The sequence below is a fragment of the Odontomachus brunneus genome, unplaced genomic scaffold (assembly GCF_010583005.1).
Source record: "Odontomachus brunneus isolate Ranch 3 - 2012 unplaced genomic scaffold, Obru_v1 Obru_scaffold_078, whole genome shotgun sequence".
Taxonomy (NCBI): domain Eukaryota; kingdom Metazoa; phylum Arthropoda; class Insecta; order Hymenoptera; family Formicidae; genus Odontomachus; species Odontomachus brunneus.
The window spans coordinates 216,375-233,578 of NW_022639528.1; the positions used below are offsets into that span (position 1 = coordinate 216,375).

The 17,204-nt window shown below is 35.9% G+C and overlaps 1 protein-coding gene across 5 annotated transcripts in view; it reads left to right on the top strand.

Annotated features, from left to right (window-relative positions):
- LOC116847463 (cordon-bleu protein-like 1) overlaps window positions 1-17,204 on the top strand; it is a 132,548-nt gene that overhangs the window by 91,282 nt on the left and 24,062 nt on the right. For all 5 annotated transcript variants that reach the window (XM_032822484.1, XM_032822488.1, XM_032822485.1 and 2 more), the window contains one exon: window positions 12,624-12,767. In XM_032822484.1, coding sequence (XP_032678375.1) covers window positions 12,624-12,767 — 144 coding nt within the window. The remainder of the gene's footprint in view (window positions 1-12,623; window positions 12,768-17,204) is intronic.

Sequence of the window (17,204 nt, forward strand, 5' to 3'; positions counted from 1 at the left end):
GTCAAACTGATGTGATCAGTAAATACATCTTTTTAAACGCCACAACTTTTGTCTGAAACATTTTTTTGTAAAACTTATATTTTTCCTGATATTCGGGCGTCCCGATACTTTCCGAACACCCTGTATTAATATATTGTGTCTCATCGTATTGTTTGAAGCGATAAACTTCATGAAGATAACGCCTTGAAAAAATCACCTTCTCGACTTCAACGTTGCCACACTTGGCGCGATTTTCGCATCAAGTGAATAATACGCTAAACTGATATTTCTTTTTCTTTCTCTCTCTCCCTCTCTCTCTCTCTCTCTTCTTTCTCTCACACTCTCTCTCTCTTCGACATCGCGCTCCGAAAATGTCGTAAAATCGCGAAACTAGTCTTTCACCGTGTTCATCGTTTCTTAACGGTGAATCTAATCCGAAGTCCCACTTCGACAGTTTCTTTCAACCATTAGCCCACATTCGACGTTACTGTTCGCGAGGAAAACACGACGATCCTGGCGCGGTTAGGGGTCCATTTGGAGACCGCAAAGTCTCGTACTATTCATATCGGTGTTCGAGCCGTTCGACATTAAACATTTGCGTTCTAGAATATCACCAGCGGCGGCAGCAAGCCCGCTTTCGAAAAATGCGGTTGATACGCGAGAACGACGACAACCGCATTTTTACGCGCGAGATAATAAGTTTATTAAGTTTTTTAAGAAAGTTTTTTTAAAGAAACGTGAAATCTCGAATATGACGCTGAGAAAGCATGATCATCCCGAGCTTTGCTCCTTTAAAAAAAATATACGCTTTGTCAATATTTCGTTCATGCGAAAGCCGCGAAATTAAATATTTAATTTTCCTCCTATCAAAACATCAAGGTTCCAGATCAAGTGAGAACATTTTTTTTAGTTGGAGAGATATTGGGACATATATGCACGCCGCGACGTTTCTTGCTAGACCGGTCTGGCTTGCGCACTTGTTGCGATCTGTCGGCGCGATCCGTGAAAAGAGTCTGCTATGCCCGTGAGAATCGTAACAATAATGTGAATGCCGTTCGCGGACAATAACGACCTGGGCGAAAAAGCGCTTGATCCAGTTTCTATTAAAACGTGACGCGCGCGCGAAGAACACGAAAGAACGCGAAGGAACGGATGCGGCGCGAGAAAGTTGGCGAAACCTAACAACGTCGCGCGGGAAAATTCGGGAGCGATCGGAGAAAGGAAGTGCATTCTGAACTTCTTCTTCGGCGCCTGATATTTTCATCGCCATCGGCGTCGCAGTCCGCGACGAAAAGCGCGTCCTGTCGCGTCGCTCGCAAGTAGAACGAGAAGCGCGATAGAAGGACGAGCGCGTGTTCCACAGCTCCGGGCTCTGTGCGGCCTTCCTAAATTCCGACGCATTCCGTTGACCCCGTGTGCACCTGCTCGAGGAGCCTCCTGGCGAAGCGTATCGACCGCCTTCGCGAAATGTTATCGTTATCGTGGCTGCGACGAACGGAGCGATAAATTCGCGCCCGTCCGCCTTGCCCAACGCCTTGAACTCACTGCAAATCCAGGTGTGTTTTTTCGGCTGAGAGTCTCTTTTTGCTTTGTCTCTTTGTGTCTTGTCAGTCACGTCTTTTAACACGTTTAAGACGTGTAAATTATAACACTATAATTTAACACGTTTAACTCTCTACTGTGATTCTGAAGTCACAATCCAGTTTTATCATTATTTATCTTCAATATGAATGTTGTTCCTGTCTTGACCGATGTGACGTGAAAGTAACAATATGACTGCCTTTTTTAGTATGTTAGCGGCGATAGTAACTGCCCAACGTGACCTCAGAGTCACAAATCTCACAAATCTATTTTGGGAAAATAAAAAATTAGGAAAGTAAAATTTCATTTTATATATGTTACGTACTTTAGTTTTAAACATATATGGAAAATTTTTTAAACATGAAAAATTAATTTGGGCAGTAGAAGGTTGAACGCATTAAATTGCAACTTACACGTCTTAAACGCGCGAAATGACTCAATGGTTTAAAGCCACAAAAAACGTGTGTAAAAAGTCCCAGCCAAATTACACGCTTGTGCGTTTAAAAGTAACACACTTGAACTTGCAGTGCTGTCGCGCTGATTTTCATCGATTTCTTCAAGGCTCACAATTGACGTTCGAATATACCAGAGATACCGCAAATAGATGCGACTTGCGTGATGTAATAATGTACGCGTATTAATATATTATGACTTATGATATTTGTGATAATCCATAACCATCGGTTATGAATTATCCGCAGTATGTCTGTTACCTTATTTCATTGATTCGTGATTGCTCATACATGTCACGCGTTATGTGAAATTATGTTATGTAAAGCTGTGTCTTTTGCGTAAATTAACATGTCGAGTGCCGTGACGGTAACCAGTGATTGGCACTGTGATCCTGTCGCATCTTATTCAATTATGTGCCAAGTGTAATTAATTGCGTTTGGAGAATCGATTTTACGGCCATGAAAAATGAATTGGAGCATTACTTAATATGTGATAAAAAATTTAAAAATTGACGTTCCGTGCTGTCAGTTGTAAATATTTGCTCGGTACAAGATTTCTGCAATAGAAAATTCTTCTAGTGAGAAGGCATTCTACTTTAAGCAAACATATTGATTCAAAAGGAAAGAGAAAGTCAGGATAATATATAGTAGATTTTCGATTAAAAAGGATTCACTTCGATAGAAGAGAAATAGTCTTTCGATAAGAACATCTTGTACTCCTCGTTTTGCATCCTTTTTGAACAAAAAAGATTCGTCAACGTGGGCATCGTTCGCCGCCAGATCCGCGGAATCGAATTTTGCGCGCAGAACAGTCGCCGCCGCTTCCTCCTTTTAATTCGGCGTGCTGGTCGAGAAGAAACGACTCGTCTCACCGCGAGCGAGAGACTGTCACGCAAAGTTAGTCACGGTCATCTCGCGGTTTTTACGGCATAACGGGACGAATAATGAGGGAGAATAATAATTACGAGCGAATGCGCGCGTAATTATTTAAGCCCTGGGCGCATCGAGCGCGTACGTCGTGTAAACCAGTTTGTCCGGGCTCTCTTACTGTCCAGCTCCAGCTCTCTCGCGGCCGCTGACTCTTTTTTTCCGCAAAGACACTCCGGTAAGCTACGGGAGAGGTATCTCCTCTTTTTGCGGAGGGGAGAACACGGGAACGTGCAGGATTAATCGGTTTCGCCGGTCGAATTGCAAAATCGCTATGTCGGTATTTTGATGACGGCAAGACCCCGCGTTTTCTTCGGAAATTACGTGTTTGCGGGTAGTTTTAATTGTAATTAACAGCGCTCTGCGATCCGACGTGATATTTTCGACTTTGTATCGGGGAAAAATAAACAGTTCGAAGCAAAAGATTTGTCAGATATTTCGGACCCCCAAATGAGAGCTTGAGATAAACTCCTCGCGGTGCTCCTCGCGAATCTCCTCAAAGGAGATCTCAATAACGGACAGTTTGTCAATGCAGATTTCATAGCCGATGTCGCCCCGTTCGTTCGCGATGGGCGGATAAGTGTAAATTAAAACAGGTTTCGTATTCTCAAAGCTCTCGAGCTGTCTCGTTACATTCCTCTGTGATGTCAAACGTAATATTCACGTCTCGCATAAAAGTTTCGCTAACATTGTCGCGTCGCCTCCTGTCTCCCGGCCTTCCTGCGGCAAAAAATCTTTACGACGGCGCGATCTTTACCTTTACTCACTCGCTCGCATTGAAATATTCTGTCTCTCTCTCTCTTTCTCTTTCTCTCATCGTCTTTGCGAGTATTTTACAGCGCTCGTTTAATTCGCACGCAAAAACTTCAGCAAACTCTTGTCCGTGCAAACTCGCGAGTTCGCGACGAGTTTTTGAGAAACTAATTCGCCATGCAAATTGGAAAAAGATGATAACATCGAGGACGAAAGCGTGATGCGTGGAAGGTGTCTGGACGTATGAAATTTTCGTATAAATGAATGTACACAGAAAGATACACAGGGAAAAAGTTACAAGGAAAAAGGATATTCTTGTGCAAAATATCTTTATTTTTGACATGTCAGTTTTCAACTGAGATTACATAGCATTAAACAAAGTTGCATCAATACATTTTATATTCAGCAAGTAATTACTTGCATCAACTTGCATTACTTTACATCAATACATTTTAATTTAGCAAGTAATTACTTAAATTCAAGACAATAAAATTCTTCTAATAAAACTATGTATCGTTACTTACATATGAAATAATGATTGTTTTATATATGAAACAATAATTATTAATTTGAGTGTATTAGTTTCAAATAGATAGAGAAACCTGAGGAATACACACATTTAAAAATATTATATATCCTCAATCCAATTTTGTGCTTTTCATTCATGAAAGTGACTTTTGAATAATATAAGAATATATTTTTCTTTATTGAATCACATGCATAAAATATACTGATACAAGTAACTTATTTTCGTTTAACTCTGTATAATTTTATTTTAAGATTCAAAAATAAAGATATTTTCCAAACAAGAATGTTCTTGTGTATATATTGCATTCAAATAAATGTTTCAAGTATCACATAAGTTTAAATATTCGCAAATCTATTATGAGTTCATTATCACTTATGTCAAATTTATTCAAGGAACGTTCTGAATCCTAGTGAGTTTAATATTTTAATCGGGAATATTAAAATAAAAATTCGGTTTGCTTACTATATAGCGTTAAATCAACTTTTTCCTCGATAAAGTTCTATATAATGTTCTAGTAAAAAGAATAAATCCTTCTTTTTTGAACGCATGATAAGGAGCTTTTCCCTAATTTGTAATGAGCACATTTTAAGACTTTCAAGAATCAAGAAAATATTATCAAGGAAATATGTTGAAGATACCTAGACAGCACAATGTCCAAAATCGGGTCATAAGCCGTCTTTAAAACATCTTTAAGATATCTTTAAGACAAGTTTATAAGGTATTGTCTTTAAGATGTCTTAAAGACGTCCTAAAAGCTTCTTATGACTCGATTTTGGACATTTGTACTGTCTGGATAACCATTATTTGAAAGGAGGAAAATAAACTGAGTAATGACTCTTCTCTTAGCAATAGAGAATTATATTTTTCTATGTATGTGGTGTTACCATTCGATTTGCGGAAAATAGATGTCATTAGAGAATATAATTATAATATCTGACGCATCTCGAAAGAATTCATAATATCACCATTAGTGTATTGCCATTAGCGTATTTCCGTAAAAAGAGATCTTCGGTTGCGTGCTTTCGCTGTGGAGAGGAAAAATCGATCTCCAGCTCCGCTCGGGATGTTCAGTCAGGTGATTAGCATATATTTTTTTGTCTCATACGATAGAGCCTTTGCGTCACGGTATGTTAGTTTGCCCTACTCCGTCGTTAGTCGTAAGCAGAGCCGCTCTCAAGTTTAGATAAAGCAAGGCAGTTGGGAAGCGCTTCGCGCATGTTTTCAAGCATGATTAACGGCAGTAACACGCCCCACATCTTCGGCTCGCGAACGTAATAAACGCTTTATCGATGCCATTGTGCCATACGTTTCCGCGGATGCATTTACGATATATCTCGAAATTTTATTCCCGTCATTACACTCGCTCGTGCATGACGTGTTTACGATGTACTTAGGATTTTACATCTCATCCTCGTCTTGTTAAAAAACAAGAAATTGGGAAAATTCCTTTCCTCAATTATTTATTTCGGGATTAATGTGTCTCATTTATTTATTTATTTCGGGATTAATGTGTCTCATGAATTTCTCTTTTTATATTTTTTCAGATTTTATCTTTTATGTCCATGTTCTCGGTGAGTGAGAAAGTTGCTAATTCTCCCGATTTTATCGATAGATATTAGAGTCGATTTTCCTTTAGATAGATGTCCGAAATGAACTACTCTGCTATAATATTATTTTATTTTAAATATTTTTTAAAATTTCAAGGAATTTTTTTTCAAGGATTTTTTAAAATTTCAAGGAATTAAAATTTCGAGAATGCTCTTGAAGAATAAATAATAAAATTGTATCATGTAATTATACTTCAAATGCTTAACTTCTTCAGTGATAATTTAACCTAATATTTTACCACGAAATTTTTCCGGGTGTACCATTTAAAAGGATTAATTCTGTGAGTCTTTTATAGTACAGATAAAGGAAATCAAGTAAAATTATGTCGTAGAAATATAATGTAGTTTACAAAGGTAGAATTAGATAACGGAATTGAGGAGCAAATGTTTGATAAAAAAAAATCGAATCCAGATTGTTCAAAAACGATCTGTCACCGAGGCTAAAGTAGAGACTTCTCTCGGACACCCGGTAGAGAAACTTTACGAACGGCGAGCTCTAGTTGTCCGTTCTTTATCGATCGTGCTGGTCATCGATAACCGCGTCTTTTCTGCTCTCATCCTTCGTCGAAATCGTTTCTTCGAGCTGCCCGCGCCTCGCGTGCTGCTCTAGGTGTAACGGCCGTTTTTCGCGGTTTTTCCACACGGGCGAGGAAAGGTAATTGACGAGTCGGGAGGGATGCCGCGATTACCGATTATATCCTCTACGTGGCCAGCCGTGTTATCGTCTCCGGGCGAAGGCGCGGCACGCTGTTACGTCGCCTGTTATTGCGTTTAGGTTCGTTGCTTCGCTGGGTCGCGCGTGAAATCCCCGGCGGACGACGAGAAGCGCGATGCCGTTTCCCGTTTCTCTCCGCATAGAACGTTCTCCGACAATCGCGACCAGCGCTCTTGATTCTCATACTTCGCGGGTATTCTCATGATATTCAGGCTCCAGAAAGAGGCTCTTCAGCGCTTTCCTGTACACGTGCAGTTTCGAAAATTTCATTTCTTCGTATTTTGCGAAAAATTACTAATACAACGTATGTTTAGCAAGACATCTCTCGCTAACTGCAAAGATGATGGATTTTCAGCGATGATAAAAACGCGAATAATTTGTCAAGTTGGTGTAAAACTTCAGTCGTGTTAGTCAAATAAAGTAGAAAATGAGATTACCCAATTTCGGAGGATTCATGATTCTTACAAACTAAATAAACAACACTGACTCAGTATTTTTTGGATAGCCAACAAGGACTTCCTATTTCCCTTTTAATACCTAAACTTACTGCGAGAATTTCGTAAAAAAAAGACACATTTTCTGTATCTACATACAGAAAAATGTATACTGCGTTTAAATAAATATTCCTTATCTCAGATGTTTTATAAACTTATATATTCAGAAATTTATCACGAGTTTTTCATCATAAGAATAAATTAAATAATAAATAAAGAATAATTAAATAATTAAATAAATTAAATTTGTTCAAAATACATTCTGAACTCTAGTAAGATTAGTATTTCAAACAAAAACGATTTTTTGCATTTTCTCCTAGATGTTCATTTTTGATTATCCAGAAAACAGAATTTTTCTGTCTCATATAAAAGACGCTTAGGCGGTGTCTAGTTCCTCGCAAAAATCTGCGCGCGATTTTTTAAAGAAAGAATCCCGGCGCGAGCGTGTTTCCCTCGGGAAGATAAGCCGCATGCGCTCGTTCCCATTTATCGGTTCATTAAGATCGCCATTAAGTCCACTCCCTCAGGTTGATACGGGCGTACGAGAGTAAATAAGCGAAGATAGTCTTGCGGACGACTTCGCCGTGGATTTCCTTCACGGCTGTGTGCAACCTTGAGCTTGCGGCTAACCGAGCAAGAAACTCGTACGTTTACTTTAGCACACGGCCACCTGCTCGTCCTGACTGCATCCCCCTCTGTCGTTCCTCTTCCTTCCTTTTCTTTCCTCTTCCTTCCCGTCCTTCTTATCAGAAGAAGCGATGGACGTAGACGTAGAATCGGGAAGTGCCAATTAATACAATTATCGATTTTACGTCCTACTCAGAGTTTTTATAGAGTGCACCGGGGAAATAATTAGAGCGCCGATTATCTCGCTCACAGGAAATGCCACGACTGGAGGACGCCGTTAAGACTTCGTTGCAAAGAAACGTTTTTGCGCGATTTTGTTTTCTAAATGCCTTTACTTTATCTTACTCTTTATTCGAGTCTCTCTCTCTCTCCCTCTCTCTTATATTCTGTTATATTTAAACAATATAATTTTCCTATCTTAGTTTTCAATCTTAGAATAATGGTGAAATTTTGATCTCTTACTTTCACCCCCCTCTCTCTCTCTCTCTATCTCTCTTCAAAATATTCCTTTTAATGCCCATTTTGATACTTTGAAGTATCAACTTCATTCCATTCTTTTAAACCTTAACTTTGCCGAAAAATCCTTTTTATACTCTGCAAATTATACATTTTGTGCGTTTTATAAAGTACGATTTAGAGATACTAAATATCTCTTCGAACAGAGTATATTCTAATCCTTCAAAAATACTAATATTAGAAAATGTTGGTCAAAGGAAAGCTAAAATTTCAACTTGGGTTTTGGCTCGTATACTGAGAAAAAATTTTTTTAATTTTAAAAACGTTTGTTTGGATAATACTGATAGATATTTGGATAGACTGAAGATATTTGTTTAAATTAAGTAATTATTTTCTAAAATTAAAGAAACAAATCTATATTTAAAACTTCTTTATTTAATTTTAGAAAATTATTACTTGATTTAAATAAATATCTTCACAGTACTATCCAAACAAACGTTTTTTGAAATTTAGTAAATTTTTTTCTCGGTGTATTATTGTCGAGAGATTTAATCTGAGAATTAAATTTTCACTCACAATATTGGAAATATGATTAACGGGTTTTGTTTTATAGAAATTAAACATAACAGAGAGAGAGAGAGAGGGGGGGATGCTTATATTTGCCTTGATTCGTTTCGAAGGTAGTCTTACCGGTGGTATCTCGAGACAGAATAGCGACGGCGATACGGTGATAACGTGGTGAATTATCAGGATGACATTATCGAGGGTCTCGAGTGCTGTAAGAGTTTTTCATTGTTCCTCGTAGATGGCAAGTTTATGTAACGACAATCGTCCGTTCGCCCGCCCGACGTACAACGATTACGCTGTCCTTCGAATGAACGAATCGACGTACACGACTCGAAACAACAGGAGAAAGCTACTCATGTACGATATCTGCATGCATTAACCTGTGTTAAAATGTGCCACGTCATTCGCGAATCGTTCGCAATGCTTCCTTTGGCGAAGAGAGCCTTTCGTGAGCGTTGTGCCTCGTTTCAAACCATTAGAGGCCACTCTACGTTCTTATCCGTGAACTGCAACTTTATTGTTTGAACTTGAACCTTGTTTTAATAGGAACGAGAAAGAAAATTAAATACTGAATTTCACATCGTTTAATTCAAATGCCGCATCAATGCGTTTTTCGATTATATATATATAATTCAATTTAATTTTAATACAATTTAATTTTCGACTCATAATTTAATTTAATTTATTTCTTACATTTTACTTTAATTTATTTTCCACAAAGAATATGGTTAACATATTTCTAGATCACTCAAAACAATTTATTAATTTTAAATGAGATGAAGTTTAATTGTATATGACGAAGTCTCATTCAAATTTAATTTTTTGAAGATTTTAACACTAATTTTAATATAATTTAATTTTCGATTTATAATTTAATTTCATTTAGTTTTTACATTTTAATTTTTAACATTTTATTTTAATTATTTTCCGCAAAGAATATGATTAACATATTTCTGGATTAGTTGAAAAAATTAATTAATTTTAAATAAGATGAGGTTTAATTCCATGAGGACAAAGTTTAATAAAATTTTTTAAAAATTTGATTTTAACTAAATTTAATTTTAGTACAATCTTTTATATTTTTTATTTATAATTTAATTTAATTTTATCATTTTAATTTAACACTTTATTTTTATTATTTTCCACAAAGAATATAATTAACATGTCTCTAGATCAGTTAAAAAGTTGATCAATTTTAAATGAAATGAAATTCATTCATTTCCACGAAACGAAGTTTCATTCAAATTCAATGAGAAGGCAGGCGCGTGCTCTCCGGAACACCCTGTACATAGGAGAGTAGTTTGCGTCGGTTTGCGAAGAAGTGGGTGTAATTAACGACACCGGTTGCTGATCCTTACGTGCACTTGCCATTTGTAAATATACACGAGAGACTCTCGGAATTACATAAGAGAGAACCACCACACGCCGTTGTGTATGAATATGCACGCCGAATTATGTAACGGGTGGCACCATTCCTAAAGCGCAGCCGTACGTTCGCAATTTGGATATGCACGATTATTCTCGCGATAAAACATTATTGCATGCATTACTCCATCCGCGCTAACGGCTTTCTCTCGATAAAGTTTCCGGGAAGAGCCCGAGATGATCCTCCGATCCTTTGATTTGCCGTTATCGAGAAATCGCGAGAATAAAAATTGCACACGCCAACGTTAAGTCAATAGCATCGCGACAAGAACAAAAGCACAAAGCTACGAGACTGCACGAGACTCGGCTAGATAACGAAATTCCAAATCAGGATAATCGCCACGACAAGATCGCGCTTTCTTTTACGATAGGCGAAAGTTAAGTATAATCTAATAATAATAATTAAACGAAGGAATTGCTTCCTTGTACAAGAGGCGTTTTAACAGCGTGCTGCGCGTATGTGTATATATCTGTGTGTGTGTGTGCGCGACACGACGATTACTGATTGTAATCCGTTACGAGCCGCGGACCGTAAAATCGTTAAAGAGCAAATGAAGAAGCCTAACGAACGTTAAGGAGAAAATGATGGCACAAGAAATCGAAAGTTTCGCATGTGACGCGCTCTGCAGACGGAAAACAGCCAATATCAAGACAGAATTTCGAAATGTTGAAACGAGCGTGCATTCAAAGCGTGCACTCCAGATTTCCATTCAAAATATGCAAAATATGAAATAAATGCGCAAAATATAAATAAATATGTATTTAATGAATTTAATATTGCGCATTTAGGAAAAATACTAGAATTAAATTAAATCAACATTATTATCTTTATTTTGGAGGTACTCTGCGAAATAAGTACAAATATAAATTTAACACCTGACATTTTTCTGTGCGTTAAATTTGTCGCACGTTTATTCTTATATTTATGTATATTGAGAGAAGGATATATCTAAAAAATAAAAAGCATTTGCAGTGAGTGCATAATAACATATTTATTCGTGCAATAACATATTGAAAAAGACTAGTATCAAATTGAAAAGGAAAAAAATTGTAAGTCTATAACAACTTTGATGTGTGTTAGGGTTTTCTTTTTTGAAAATTATGTTTATAATAAATAAAGTTCCGTAAACCAACATCTGACACACGATTCTTATAAGCTTTTACAATTCTCTAAAAAGTGGTATATCTGGAAAAAGATAAAATATTAAATTTCTCTTGATTTACTTAAATATATTTTTATTTTTTTAACTTACAGAGCACATATAAATTAGATATATTTTGTATTCTATTTCCCATTAAAGAAATATTTCATCCCAAGTGAGACAATTTACACTTTCTTGAAATCGTTTTTTATTTTTCATAAAAACAATTTTTTATTCTATTCAAACAACAGAAGTTTAGAGTTAAATAAGTATATTGTTAATGGCCATCGAATAAATATTGTTTTATTTTTTCGATACTTTTTCTTAATATAAATTCATTTATAAGTTTGTAAGTTATAAATACTCGGATGAGAAGCTTACATGGAAGTGTATGTTTTGGGGGTCACATAGTGAAGGTGGTTCTTCCATATTAATAAGACCACGATAACGGTTGACATTGGCCACATACGTGACACGAAGACGCGAAAACTGACCCATGTCAGCTTCATTGTTTGTTGGCGGAAGTCGTAGGCGATTATCGTCACGTTCGTATCTTCGAATCTTCCACGAAGTGTGCCGACATACATATCTTACCTCTTGTGCATTATTGAAACATGCAAACGGTACAATCATAAAGTGTTGTCTTTCCTTGATGCCTTTAATATTTTTCGTTTACAAATAATTTCAGATAACTGCTGTACAATCGTTGTACGGAAGAAATTTCAGGTATCAAATTTATATTTATCTCGTGGGGTACTTCCAAAATAACGATGATAATATTGATTTAATTTAATTCTAATATTTTTTTCCAAATGTAATGTAATATTAAAATCGTTAAATATATATATATATATATATATATATTTATTTATATTTTGTGCACAATGAATGGAAATTTAGAATGCACGACATCGTACAGCACTTTAAACGTAAACACATACATCGTCGATGAAGCTATTACTCATCCTTATAGTTATGCAAGATGTCTTATTTTTACAATTCCAATATTGTTTTCGTGACTATAATACTCTTACATAATTTATAGGCAAGGGAATGTTGCTTACGTTTGTATCTTTTGTATCTTTTTCCCTTTTTATTTTACAAAAGCGTGCACTTCGAGGAATTTTTCCATTATTTCGTTCTCGTAATTGCAACTTGAACAATAGCAAGTTCTGTATAACAAGGAATTTTGTTTAGTTAACGAACAGAATTCTTACAACTTTAACCGGAATTCGTTCCTATTTCACCAGATCTTTGGTTAATCCAACCACATTTTTGTTTTCTGCGCGCTGTGCAAAAATTTAACACAAGACATCGACTTTTATCCAGTAAATAATAGCGCTAATGAAAGCATACATTTATGTTCCAGGAGCAGAGAGGAGAGACCATCCAGAATGGTTCTTACCGTGACCGAGGACACCCCGGCAGACATGCTGGCCGGAAGTATGGAGCTTCTGGTACAGTTACCTCTCGAACACCATGTTCACACGCAGAGAGTCACAGTGTTACGAAGGTACGTGTTTAAGAATAACAAAACAAATCAACATAATGGCTCTCTGATGTCAAATAAAAAATGATAAAAATTGTAAAGGTCTTGGTGCGTGTTAGGGTTTTTTTTTGAAAAAGTTGTTTGTAACAAGTAAAGTTTCGTAAACCTACATCTGACACAGGGCTTTGCAATATTTTAATTCTTTAAATATGCCCGGAAAAGTTTTGTGATAAGATATTAAATTCCTTTTGGTTTACCTGAACTATTGTATTCTTTTTAACTTGTAACTAATACAAATTAGATGTATTTTGTGTTTGAAAGGAATTTATATGAAAAAGAAAAGAACTATAATATTCTCTCCGTGTATAGTGTCGAATTTTTCATTGTTAGAATCTTCGTCAATCTTTATACTTGGAATCGGTTTATGAGTAATAATTAACGACATTGTATTCCATAATTAGCTTGGAAAGTTTAATTCCACATTAACCGCCCGGCTCGAGACAAATGCGAGTAGAATGGCCGGCAATTACCCCTGGCTCACAAATGTCAGACGAGCCGCGTTCATATTTTATTTGACCGGTTTGTCGGGTCCGAAATAGTCGATTGGCAAACAGTTGTCTGACGGGGGGCTCGTTACGGCGACGGAGCCGTTTGACCAGGGAGATCGTCTAATCGACAATTCGACAAATTATCCTAACGGTCGGATTGATTAGTTTCTGGATTCATGAACGCGGCCGTCTCCCGATTACAATACCGGTAATTTTCGTGCTACTCCACCGTGACGCACGGTCAAATTGCCCCGTCGAGCTGAGCCGGCGAATGCGTAATTAACATTCAGCTTCAGTTTCAAAATTGCAATTAGCTTACTTGGCTCGTTCGCCCCAAGTAAAGGCGCGCTCGCTTCCTTTCCTTCCTTCGTCCTCGTGGCCGCGTTTCATTTATTCCATCGCATACCTCCGAATTCGGTAAGAGAGTCGCGCAATCGCGAAAACGTCGCTCTTATATAATGCAATGTGTGATATATGTTATATACAAGGGTGAGGCAATATAACTAGTATTATTATGAATATCTATTATGAATATTATGAATATCTATGAAGTAGGAAAAGAAATTGATTTAAATGAAATTGAATGGTAGGTACAGAAGCAATCGCTTCGGTAACGCTTTCTTGTTTCTTCAGATGGAGTAAGGGGTAAAAGTATATCAATGCTCGGGCAAGTACCTAATAATGGACATTCTTATTGTTTTGGTTTTTTTAGTATGAGTATAAAAACTTCAACCAAATATAGACATATATATTGAATATATCCATATTCTTTATAATAATATATACATATTATTTTATCTTAGCTTTGAAGACCTGAAGATCCTTTTGTTTTTCTTTTCTTTAATAAAATATCCAAACTGATAATAGTTATTGTTCCACTTTTATATCATATCACGGGGAAAATATTATAGTGAAACTTAGTGAAATTTTCACGTTTGTTAAGATTATATTTCATTTCATAATGTTTTCTGCAAAGAAAGCTGTATTACACTGAAGTTGTGGCATAAATCAATATGAAAATACCAAATATGACGAACTATTGAATATACGATATAAAAAGCATTCAAGTAATTGCAATAATTGTGCAGTAAAAATGACATTTATATAATATTTTTTAACAAATACATAGCAACTTCATAATTCGATATGGTAGATTATAAAAGATTTTTAAAAAATTTTGTTATAATCTATGCTTATATCTTCCTCGTGTATATACATATTATATTACATAACATCGCGAATTACAATCAACAACTAATGGTCGAGCAATGAGATGTTAGGATTATTATTTAACGTTAAATCGCAGCGCAATCAGTCGCGGTCGTGAATCATTGTTAACCAGACCGTCGCGACAGCACAAGTGTCCGAGTTACAAGCCGGAGTTCCAAATTATTGCGTCTCGATCGGCTATGCAAATAGTCCTTGTCGCTTATTACGCGAGTTCATTAATCAAAGAGCTATTCGCGCGGATCCGCGAGTGGAGTACGTTGAAATCGGGTTTGTGTGCCGTGTAACCAAATGACTGCCTCCTTATCTCCCCACGGCGTCATTCTGTCGTCGCGATTGCCTCTTCGCTCCTTAGCGCGCGTGAGACTAATTCGCCACATGAAATTTAAATTATGACGACAGGCCTGCTCAGAATTATTCGATCATTTCGAGCCTAACGAAAGTCTTGTGTCTCCGGGTCCGTTCAAGTCGATTTAATCTACCCTTCCGACCGATCTAGAAAACACCTCATCTGGAAAACAGTTCGTTTCGTGATGATAACTTCGTTCTCTCTTACTACTATATCCCAACTCTAATCGCGTACACCGAATTAAGCGTTCGCGACCGTGTTTCTTAACGTGAACAATATTTCTCCCGATATGAAAATTATTTTATAATAATGTAACGATAAACGTATTGACGCTCACGCACCAGCAATGTAGATACACAAATCTGTACGAAAAAAAATAGCTTTCTACTTTGCTAAGAAAAGCGATTACTCAGTTTACTTTCCTTTCTCTAAATAATGATTATTTTCTAGTAAATATTTTTTTGATAATAGTCTCAAAATGAATAATGTACATTTGAAACATCACAAATTTTAAAGATTTTAAGATAAGCTCTTTATTATATACTCAAAAAAGAATTTATTTTCTTTAGAATATTATGGAACTTTATCGGAAAAAAAGTTGGTTTAGCTCTGTATAATAATTAAAGCAAATTTTTATTTCAGTTTAATACTCTTCATTAAAATATTAAATTGACTAGAAAACTTATCAGAATATATATTAAAAAATTGATGATTATGATAAATTTATGATGAATTTGTGGATATATAAAGTTATAAAATCCTTGAAACAAGTAACATTTACTTAAATGCAATTTCTGTAACATTTACTTAAATACAATATGCATTTTTTTGTATATGATAAATTTATGATAGTTAAGACTGTTAATAAAAGAAAGAAAGAATAAAACAATATATCGAAGTGGGTTTAAGTAGCTTAGTTGATAGAGTAGTCACTTGGATATTGAAAGGTCCCAGATTCGATTTTCAGCCTAGTCTATCATGCCCGATATATTTTTTCCCATCTCTTCTATAGCTTCTGACAAATTGATTCACCAAATTCTTTAAAATAATATGAAAGTTATAGAGATAATTGAATGTTATCAATGAGAGATCGAATGTGTAGGAATTACCTCTTGGAAATTAAAACTTATAGTTGAATATGTGAACTGGTGAAATATTTAAAACAAGTAACATTCACCTAAATGTTACTTAAATGCAATAAGCATTTTTTGTATGTGAGTCTTTGGACTCGCACACAAATGAATCACGCTGATCGATGACTTCGCCATCATTCAATCGAGCACTCCTAAATTGCGAGCGTTGATAAAACCTAATCATGTCGTCCACTAATTAGCACCTCATCGCCGTGAACACGTGTTCGTGATTCTAACGATTCGCCTGCGGCTCCATACCCGTCCGAATATCGAAGCTGTATTCGAGAATACATTAGCTTCGCTCCGGATGATCGCATACGTCGTAATTAAACGACGCTCTCTCACTGATCATCGCTCATTTCACTCAACTGTTAATACAAATGAAAAAAATCGCAAATTTTTTTTTCCTACAAATTGCTGCGAAGCGAATCTTGATTTTATGTTTCTTCGCGCGTCTTGATGAACTCGTGACGTTTAGTGAATCGTAAATTTTTCACGCGGATTCCAGTTCCGTGCAAGAATATCGTAAAGTAAATTATTTTACGACGGCGATATCATTTTGACATGTGGAAGACGGAACATAGATAAGTATCTATGTTTTTTAAGAGTGGTATGCGAGTAAAACATGGAAGAGCGTGTAATTTTACGCACATTTCTCTCCGGCTTGATTGCAAAGCAGAGACGATATTGAGGCTTGAGAATAATTTACGCGGGGATTTTGTTTCTCTCTAAGGAAGTGTTAAAAATTTTGTCAGAAATCTGTGTAACAGACACGAACGTTGTATATTCGTTGATACACGCACAAAAATACACGTGATATTCAAATAAATGTCACTTCAAGTATTTTGTAGGTTTATACATCCGCAAATCTATCATGAGTTCTTCACAAGTATTAGATTTATTCAGAATACATTCTGAGTCTTAGTAAGTTTAGCATTTCAATCAAGAACGTTGAATTAAAATGAAAATTCGGTTTGCTTATTACTGTGTTTACTACACTGAGAAAAATTTTAAATTAACAAATAATTATTAAATAAATATTATTAACATATTTACTTTAATCAAAACTCTCTTTATTTAAATCGAGTATTGTTTACCTAAACCAAGTACAGACTCGATTAAACTCAGTTTAAATAAAGAGAATTTTGATTTAAATAAATATATAATATTAATAGTACCTATCTAATAAGTATTTGTTAATTTT